A 10,692-nucleotide genomic window follows, 5' to 3' on the forward strand; every position below is an offset into this window, starting at 1 on the left:
CATGGCGCGAGTAGCGGCAGTTGGTGGTGCGGCCGGATGAGAGGTCGAGTAGGAGCTCCTACATCTAGGAGTTCGGGTGGGTGGATGAGAGTTCAGATGAGAGTCGGGGTTTGGATGAGGGATTGGTTGGAGATGGTTTTTGACGTTTAGACTCTCAAAAATAGGATAGGGGTGTGAATAAGGGGTTGGTTGGAGTTGCCCTTAGGCTGTAGCCTCTATGAGGTCAAGGCCGGGACGTTTTTCCCATCATCTAAAAAAAAAGAGTGATTGTATTTATACCTATTTCTAAAACAAGGAACATTTCAGCAGTCCATCATATACGTCTTCCGGTCGGATTGGCCATACTACGTCCTCTCTCCTAATTGGACAAAAAAAAATCTTAGAGAATTTGTCCTCTCTCCTAATCGGATATGAAAAATCTTAGAGAATTTATGCCTGTTTTCTATTCTAATTCGCTTAAAATTACAAGTGATTTTACCCGTAGTAACATACGGACATATTTATACTAGTATAATATGCACTCAGACCCAACAAGCCCACCCACCAACCCATTGTTTTTGCCGTTGGGTCCATGACGTTGTTGCTTCCTGGTTTTCTAAGCCCCCAGCATTTTATATTAAAAAAAGAACGATTAAACATTACGCAACCCGGCTCTACTACTGCCTCACTCCTTCATCAATCTATAAATACAACACATCTCCTCCTCAGAAAACACAAACCCTCTCTCCCATCGCTGCGAACACCACTCCCGCTAGCCATGGCCTCTTACGCAATAGCTCCCGTACAAAGTGAGCTTAAGATGACCCTATACAACAAGGAGGTGTACGCTGGACCGGACATCAACGGAGTAACGATTATAAATCGACAGCCAATGGGTACAACCTGGGTCTTTTCGTGGCCTGTCACCGATGGGCCAGGTCCCAGCAGTGCAAAAATCGTTGGCCATCTGCAGGGCACAGGTGTTCAAGTAGCCAGTACTCCCAATAATGTGTGGCACTACTCCCTTGGATTAGTGTTCCTGGATAAAAGGTAAGAATTTATTCTTTAGCACAAGGCACCAATCTACTTCCAATACCTCTCTCAAAATATCTAGGTACTTACTTTTGTAGATACTGTAGTACTTATGATTGCTAATATCTCCGTATCACCATTAGTTATTTATTCAATTCCAGCGGGTTAAATAGAAGAAAATATTTTTACATCATAATGGTCTGTTAAACACAAGTTTGACTACTTCAGTTTTTCAAGAAAAGACCTACTCATCAGATTTTCCTTGTGTCAACATACCACATGATATATTTTTGAGAAAAAAAATAATATTGGTCGACTGTAAGTAACCCCTCACAATCACCTTTGATTGTTGTTGGAGTGGTATATGATGTACTGCAAACTTTTCTTACATTTTTTATGCTTATGTGCACAACAAAGGTTCTATGGGTCCACACTGCAAATATCTGGGACTTCCCAAGTAAATGGTGAGTGGAGCATTGTTGGAGGGACTGGAGAACTTACTATGGCGAAGGGTACTGTCAAACGCACAGAAATTTCATATACAGGAAATACAAGGATTTCAGAACTCAAAATACATGCGTTCTACACTCCAATGAATCAAACAGCTGTAAGTAAAATACCTGATTTTTAATATGACTAGTCTATCAACAACCTGTGCTCCCACATGGGCTAATTAAAGATATCTAATAATTATCTATCTCACGCTCCATTTAATGAATTAAATATTCTAATCCAGTACTGCAAAAATAGATATTTATTATTATATAATTGTAATAAATGTGATAGGTTTAGTTACTAACAATTTTTCTCACTTTGCATCACACCTCCATATATGTTTGATATGTATTTAATTGAACACTTTGTTTGAGCTATGTAAACAACATAAAAATTGATATTCTTATCTCTTCTCTTGTACATGAATATATGATGACAAACACCTTATGGTTAGTATATATGTTTATATAAATAATAACATAAATAATATATTAATTAAGAATTTTATATTGATGTGCTTTAAAATTTGATTATAATAACATAATTTTGTTTCAGATTTGGGGTTGATTTTAACTTTTATTATGTTTTCATTGGATAATATATATATGAAAACTTAAAGGGTTATTTGATATTATTTTATAATGGCATAAGTGGGTAATTTACATAAAAATTAGGGAGTTACTTTAGATTATTTTTTATAATGGCAGAGGTGGGTAATTTAGACACATGTTTAGGGGGTTACTTTAGTCTATTTTCATAATGGCAAAGGTGGATAATTTTTTTAAAAAAGATAACAAATCCAATGGTTATTATGATTAGAGTTGCCGAATTGATGGTCGGATGTTTCTGATTTTTATGAGAATTTGTAGAATTTCTCTATTTTTTTAGATTGTCCACCTAGGATCTTAGGTGGTTTCACCTGAACGCTTCAAAAGGAGCCTCCAATTAGTAATAGTAAGATGGGAATCCATTTTTCCTATTCAAGTTAATTACGGATTTTGGTTGACAGAACTCTCATAATATTCTACACTTAGTAACAGATTTGAAGATAATTATGCATTGGATATTTGTCGAACTTCTTGTGTATTCACTTATATACTTCTAGTGCCGGAAATTTTTTATTGTCCTTTTCTCAATGATTAATATATGCATGAATGTAATCACATCATATGGCCGGTCAACTATAACTAGTTTATGCCATAGTTATGCATCGAGGATGTCCTGTCTAAGAGTACATTCTCATACTATGCATTTGTGGTTAGGACCAGTACAAATATGTTTCACCTTCTATACCGAAAATGTTAGGTAACCCATATGGTCCTGTGAAGTGTGAAAGCCACAATCAATAGTAGTACAAATTATTCTTTAAGACAGAAAAATATTAGAGATTTCTTAACTTATACACTTACTGTCAAGCCTTGATTATTTTTTTGTATAACCTTATGTAGGTTTCCGGTAATACTGCATATTCGAGAAGGCTTGACTTTTATGCAGTCCTTTAGACTGCTCTTCGCGCGCGCCAGACAAGATCTGCCAAGAGCATATCTGCACTTCATCAGTAGTTTGTTTCCTAATAATAATCTCGACTCCGTATTCGGGATTACAAACAAAATTTGCTGGTTCTGTGACTCTGCACTATGCTGTTACTAGGTTTGTACCAGCGCATGTTGCCACAGAAAAGGAGAAATTTTCAAAGCAATAAAAGGAGGATGAAAAAATATGGTATAGAATAATGAAGAAATGATTCATACTATTTTTTTAAAAAAAAATGCATCATGCATGTGTTAACGCATATAAGATTGAGCTTGTAGCCCGCCACATTGAACTGATTTGGATACATGATTACTGTCAAGGTACGTATGTGACCTCTGTATAGGGAATCTCGGTCATCTAATGCAATCTATGACGCTGGGAGATAAGTAAAAGAAGAGCACCCTAAGCGAGCAGCTTCAAGCCATGGAATTATTTTTTTGCATAAGAAGATGCCTCCTCCCGAAGCTCCACACAAACAGAATTAGTGTTACTCATCCATTTACAAATTGAAGTAGTCTCCAAAAGCTATGTGGAAACACTAGCTTACAAATTCTGTGCCTCATCTTTGTTTGGACCATCTATTCTGTGCCGTATGCCCACTACTACAGATTAGCCTTTTTGTCCCGATTCCAAACTGCCTTTTGTCCCGGTTTTCGAACCAAGACTAAGTTTCCGAGACAAAAGCCTAGAGGCTTTAGCCCCGGGTGGTAGAATCGGGACCAAATGTCCCTCACGCTAAAAATTTTTTTGCGTCCTGCGGGATTCAATCCCACAACCTCTAGCCTCACACACAATTACTTTGCCAACCCACCTACACAACATATGTGACTCAGTATAGGATGGCTTCCTCTTGAACTATCATGTGGAGGGGCCTTTGGTCCGGATTGGTAACACCAACCGGGACCAAAGAGTCCTTTAGTCCGGGTTGGTGCCACCAACCGGGACTAAAGGGTCACCACCGGGACTAAAGATGGACTTTTAATCCGGGTTCGTGGCTCCAACCGGGACTAAAGAGCCCTTTCGTCCCCTAGCTTTTGGAACCAGGACTAAAGGACTCTTTAGTCCCGGGTTCAATATTTGCTGGGACAAATGTAAAGGATCAAAGGCTATTTCTGTAGTAGTGGCCATCAGCTATGATGTGTCCAGCGCCTTCATGTGCAATATTATTAGCCCAGTCTCAATGGAAGTTTTATAGAGGATATCACCGCCGGATACAGTTACCTATTCTTCAATTTTGGTAACAGTGTAACAAAAATGTATATGTATTGCACCGTGAAAGTTGATTTAGCGGTGTAAAGGGGGCTTATCGATCAGATGGAATATATTTTGTTAATCAATCAATACAAAGATAGTAGCAAGTGGAAGACGAATATTTGCGTGCTTTAATTAATTGTTCCATCATGGATGCCATCCATCTAGGCGAAGAATAAACATCACACAGCGCTGCACCGCGCAAGTAAAAAGGAATTGATGCTCGTATAGCTCAAGAGGGGAAGGGGTAAATTAGGCAAAATTAAAATCCTAACATGTAGCTTCCACTAGTTTGCACAAAACATAAGCTAGATAAAGCTATCTAGATGTGCAACTAAGATTTCACTAGTGTTTGCACACACCCACGAGATCAAGCTATCTAGATATCAATTAAGATTTTACTAGTATTTGCACAAACCCACGAAGAGTTTTGCAACCTAGATCCAATCTTAACAAGAAACTACTCAACGAAGGTAAAGACACTTGAATTGCAAGACAAAAGCGTAAAGGAGTGTGTAAGAGAGAGAAAATCAGTATAAGGATTTAGCTAGTGGTATCGGTAGGCAATGCCACCCCAAATCCATATTGGACCTATATGCTCCTGGTCACGGTCAAGTTGCCAATGGGTACCCACTACCCTTATCCAAATTCATACCCATTATATTTGGGTAGGGTATGGATTACCCATCTCAACTTGGATATGGGTAGAGTATATATGAATAATACCCGTTTTACCCACATACCCATTAGTCAGTTCTTTTATATTCTCTTATGTTGCGTAGCTCCGCTCTGCACAGAGTAGCTGCCGGTCATACTGAGTCATCTCCAACAAATTTCAGTCAATTTTGATAAAATTTTATAGTGTGAACGCGAGCTTTTATTTCCAGGGTCCGGCTCTTGATGTGGGGCCCACGTGTAGGTCTAACCACACGTAAAATTACCACGCACTTAAAACGGTGTAATCCGGTCGTCTGTTGAGTTAAGGATCGAAAAACACTGGAAGTCTCGCACGAAGACGAGCACAGATGATTACAAGCAGACAAAAATTCTCAAAATTAATTTACAATTTGATGTTTTACAAATTGAGTTTAACATAAAATATCAGAGTTCAAAATGCAGCGAAATTTAAATAGAAATTTAGTTTAAAAACAACGATAATTACGAAGACGTGAGGACGTCACATCGAGCCCACTGAGGTGAATTCTGGTTAGCTCCAACCAGTAGCAAAAACCTGAAAACAAGATGACAACAAACCCTGAGTATACTAATACTCAGCAAGGCTTACCCGACTATGAGTATACTTAGCCCACTATCTAGACATGTAAAGCTTTTTGGCTCTGGAGTTTATTTTGCAGAAAAGGCTACTGACAATGGATCCTTACTTTCAAATTTTAGCTCAGGTTTAGTTTAATAGGTAACAACTAGATTTGCCTGAACAGCTAAACACACTTGGGTGATCAGATTAATTCTTCAAAACCAACAGAAATAATATTTCATCTTCACCTTTCCATTCTTATTCCACTTCTTTACTACGATGCGACGCAGTGACCAAGGTTCTCTTAACCGAGAGAGACGGCGAATCGATCCGATTTAACCTTGCAAGGTGAATCTAACTCACACGACACATGCAAACCACGCCGGGCCACACGCATCAACTGTTCTCATCATCACCCCAACATATGAATCACGCCTGCCAAAACCTGGGTGAATGACCCCTCACGGTGAACTCCCAGAGAACCCGGTGGGCCCCTCACGGCTTGCCTGGGAGTAACACTAAGATAGTGTTAGTACTAACAAGGCCTTGGGCCCTTCCGACGTTGAGCCGGGTCTTCGGTTGCTCCAGCGGGTCCTTCTCTCTTCAGGATGCGTCCACCCAACACCGTCTTGTGATTCGATTCCGTCAGCACGTGCTCCACGTCCACACGTTGTACGTCTAGCGTACCTAAATGATATGCAACGAGGTGAGTGCATGAACATAAAGAAAACAACACATGATGCATTAGTGCTCATGATGCAATGCAATTACAAGAAAGACCTAACTGGGCAATCATTTATCAAGTAAGCACCGGAAACAAGCTCAAAAGGCAAAATGGATGGTGCTACACCACGAGAGTTCATTCAATTTGTTTTAGCCTGAAGTGTTTCCTACAAGAAGTATTACTAACTTATTTAAAGGAGTCTAAGCAAGACATAAAGCAAGAAAGAGCAAATAGGACAATTTATTTCACTAGCAAGCAACTTCAGCAAGCCCAACAAAAGCAACCTACAAACTAATCATAACAGAGTTGGAATGATCTACAACTGAACAAAATACATTTCTTGAAAAGTACACATGCAGAAAAAGGATTTACTTAACAACATAAAAAGAAAACTATAGCTAGGAACTAAACAAATGCAAAAACTTAACTTGCAGCCATGATTTAGTAACACACATTTACCAGCAAAACAAGCTATTGACAAAGCATGGAATAAAACTTTTCCAACATTTATTGATAGCAAACAATATTTGTTTTGGACTTAGCAAGACAAGTTGAAAAAGAAAGATCTAAAAACATGCAAACAGATTATGAGCCTAGGAATTTACAGTGAAATACATATGCAAATCCAAGGCTATTGTATAAATATTGCATGCTCAGGATTTATAAATTAATTAGCACCAACAAAACAAGTTTTAATTGAAATTAAACATATGAGAGCAAGATAAAGGCAAAACTCAACATTTTGTAAGCACATGGCCATGTTAAATGTTTAGAAGGCATACGGACACCATCCAAGGGCAGAGGAAACACATTTTATATTTTTATACAATTTTATTATTTATAAACCATTTACTTAACATTCAACGAATTAAATCAATAACTCGGTCATACTACACTCAATGAACTTGAAATTTTTACCACAGCACACACATCACAATAATAGCCTACCACCAAATTTTTACATCATTTGGAGCACTATAACTGCAGTTATGAAAAAGACAAGCAACACTAGCATTAAAACCTTAACCAGCATAAATCTATTTTTTACAGCAAAAATTTTCAACTAACACCCATCATATTATGATTCCACTGCATAGATCTACTTACAAGGATTCCAAAACATCTTCATTTTCTATTTTATGATTTTTCTACAATTTACTATGAAATTTCAAAGTTTCATCAAATTTTTCGAAAAAGACCCTTCGGGGCACTATTCATCTGAGTCTATAGCTGTGCACTTAGCCCCCTGGATTTGTCCCTACTGTTGCCTGGGGTCCCTGGTCGCGAATCTGAGCAAGGGAGGCACTCAGAAGCTCGATTCCGGCGCTGGGGTGCTCGCCGGCGGCGAGGGAGAGGTGGGGAAGCACGGGAGGCTCACTTGCAACTGGTTCCAAGCAAGAGCCGGGGCCGGAGATGGTCGGAAGGGGGCCAGCGGCGTTGCAGCAGCGCGAACGGCGGTGGCGAGGTCGTTCTGGCGAGAGGGTGGCCGATGGAGGCCAAGGAAGAGGCCAGGGAGGATGAGGGCGATGCCGCGAAGCTCACAGCGGGCTTGAATCGGTGGGGAAGTGGCCGGAGGGAGGGGATCGACGCACGGGGCGGAGCTTCGAGCGGCAACAAGGGTGGGGATATGCGGCCGAGGCGGAGGACGAGGATGGAGAAGCGCTCGGCGCGCGGAATCGGAGCGGGAGTGGCGTGGATGGCCGGCGTGGCATCGGCGGCATGGCTCTGCTCGACCGGAGCTAAAGAAAGGAAGAAAGGAGGGGATTAGAGGAGGAATGGGGCGTCGGGGATGGGATAAGGCGAGGATGACGCAAGGACGAGCGAGCAGCGGCCGGTATGGGCAGGCACAGGGCGACGGCGAGCAGGCGCTCGCCGCGCGTCGAGCGGCCATGGGTGCCAGACGGGAGCTCTTGAAGATTTTTACTCCTTTTGACCGAAATTTGACTCGACTTTGACCGGCAAAAACTCAAGATTTTACACTGAAACTTGATTTTCGGCAAAAATGAAAGTTGTAGAGGAAGAAAAGTTCTACAATATTGATGTTGGACAAAAGTTAATTCAAGTCTTGAATTTGGGAGAAAACAGTGGTCAAAGCTCGGTCAAGATTTGAAATTTAACTAAGCATACATGATTAACACTAATGACCATGCTTAAGTGATGATTAGCGACTAATGCATGAAATTAACACCTGGGGTGTTACAGAAATGTAGTAACTTTGACCGCTATTTATGGTGTCAAACAAAGGCGGTTTGCAAAATCAACTCTAGAACCCCTACGCTAGGAACCCTAAAGAATCTAATGAGACCTTTGATCGCGTGATTAGATGATGGCTACTGTAGCATCACTGTAGTGGTAGCCAATCATCGATTAATTACCGTCATTAAATTCATCGCGAAAAGTTACATTCATCCCTGAAAAAGTTTTGCAAATAATTTTCATTTAATACTTTATACATGCGAGATTCTCTCTTCGGAAAATGTGCGCGCTAGATGGTTAGGGCGGCCAGTAACCGCGTTCGTTTAATTTTCACGTGGACCCAAAATTAATGTAAGAAGAAAAAATCCGATAATCTATCAGTTTTGCAAAAACATCCCGTAAGGCACTTTTGCATTCATCCCCCGCCTCCCTCTCCTGCTCCCCGCCGCCGCCCCTCTCTCTCTCTCCCTCTCTGCACTCTGCCTCCCCTCCGGCCCTCCCCTTCTCCTTCTCTGCTGCCTCCGTCGCCCCTCCCCGCTGGCGTCGCCCGCTCCTGCGGGATCCAGATCCAGATCCAGCGCGGTGCGCGGCTCGGAGGGAGAGGACGCGCCGCCTGCCATCTCCTGCGATCCCGCGGGCTGCCCTCCTCGCCGGCCACCCTCCCCATTGCCCGTCGTCCTCGCAAGGCCGCGGGCCGCCCTCCTCGCCGGTCGTCCACGCCGTCCGCCCTTCCCGCGTTGGCGTCTGCGGTGGAGGTCTTGGGCTTGCCGTGGCGGGCGCGGCCTCCCCAGCGCTTGCGGCGGAGGGACGCGAGGACGGAGCAGCCGGGGCTTTCGCGCGCGACGGTTGGGGCGAGGTCGGTGCCCTCCTCGAGGGGCACGCGGCGCACACGGCCGAGATCTGGTGCGGCGCACACCAGGGCAAGCACTGCCAATAACAGCAGCAATGGCGAGCCGGAGACACGGCCACCTCCAGTCATTCCTCTGCTCACCAACCCGCGGCCACGGGAAGAGGAGCAGCGCTAGGCCGGGGCGCGGAGCAGTGCTAGGTCCAAAGCAGGCTCCACCAGCGCACGGCCGCGCTGCTCCGGCCCTGACATTGGCCACCGCTCCAGCTCCCCCTCAGCCTCCGCCATGCTTCTGGCTGCGGAACAGCTGCAACGATTGGCTTCTTACTCTGTACTGCAACAAGTCAACACAACATGGAACATGGTAAGTCTGCAATGAGGCAAGTAAGAACTAAGAAGAGCTCACAACAGTTTAAATCATTTGGCCAAATTGGTTCCACCAATACATAAAGGAAATTACCTGAAAGAAAATGATTTCTTGCACGAATGCTGCAGTAGGGACTCCTTCAGACCACATTAGAATCACTATGTATAATGCCAAGCGTCCTCCTGCTCTAATCTTATTTGCACTTTTGAGGACTCATTCTATTGGTATCAGATTGTCAGCACCTGCCACATAAATAGCATGTGGCACCCTTAAACATTAACAGTTAAGTCAAGCAGCAGTAACATAAGGAACTTTAACAGTTAAGTCAAGCAGCAGTAGCATAAGGAACATCGCTAAATTTGAAACAAAGAGAATGTGACCTACCTAAAACAGAGTTAGATATGATACAACTAACCTACACTCTGTCCATTTTCCTCCCACTTTTTACAGTAGGACCTAAATTCTGTTTTAGGTACTGAATCCTGTCCATACAATGGACAGAGTGTAGGTTAGTTGTATCATATTTAATTATGTTTTAGGTAGGTCACATTCTCATAGTATGGCCAAGCATATGAAGAAACAGAATATGAGTTCCCTAGCCACACGTATATGGGTTGGCAGGGGCGGAGCTGGGCCAGCCCAAGGCCTAGGGCCACTCTATGGGCCGACTGTGCAGTTTGGATTGAGTATGCTCAGTGTGGGGAAAATGAGCTGATGACTAGGGCCATGGCCCTAGTTGCCCTACCCTTTTCTCCACCACTGGGTTGGGGTCTCCGCAGAGTTGTCCTTTGTTGTTCTTGTGTATGCATGTGGTGCTGCTTTGCATGTTGACGCTCTCGGGCCTAATCCTCACGCGCCTAGCAAACGACCTCTTAATAGCCCCTATCTCAAGTTTAGGGAGTTAAGCTAAAACGATACGCTCCAGTAGACTCTCTGCTAGGCCCTCTATTTTGAGAGGCCTCCAAATTTCCTTCTCCACCTTTTATTCCTAGGAGTCACTAGTGAGCCCTTTA

General features: G+C 42.8%; 1 protein-coding gene across 1 annotated transcript; it reads left to right on the plus strand.

The window, feature by feature from the left end:
• The first annotated feature begins 538 nt into the window (after nucleotides 1-538).
• On the plus strand, nucleotides 539-3,545 carry LOC120645224. Its single transcript, XM_039922024.1, has 3 exons — nucleotides 539-1,029; nucleotides 1,429-1,618; nucleotides 2,955-3,545. Exons 1-3 carry the CDS (start codon nucleotides 572-574, stop codon nucleotides 3,006-3,008), a joined length of 702 nt encoding a protein of 233 aa, XP_039777958.1. The 5' UTR covers nucleotides 539-571; the 3' UTR covers nucleotides 3,009-3,545.
• The last annotated feature ends 7,147 nt before the right edge of the window (nucleotides 3,546-10,692 follow it).

Source organism: Panicum virgatum, chromosome 8K (assembly GCF_016808335.1).
Source record: "Panicum virgatum strain AP13 chromosome 8K, P.virgatum_v5, whole genome shotgun sequence".
Lineage (NCBI taxonomy): Eukaryota > Viridiplantae > Streptophyta > Magnoliopsida > Poales > Poaceae > Panicum > Panicum virgatum.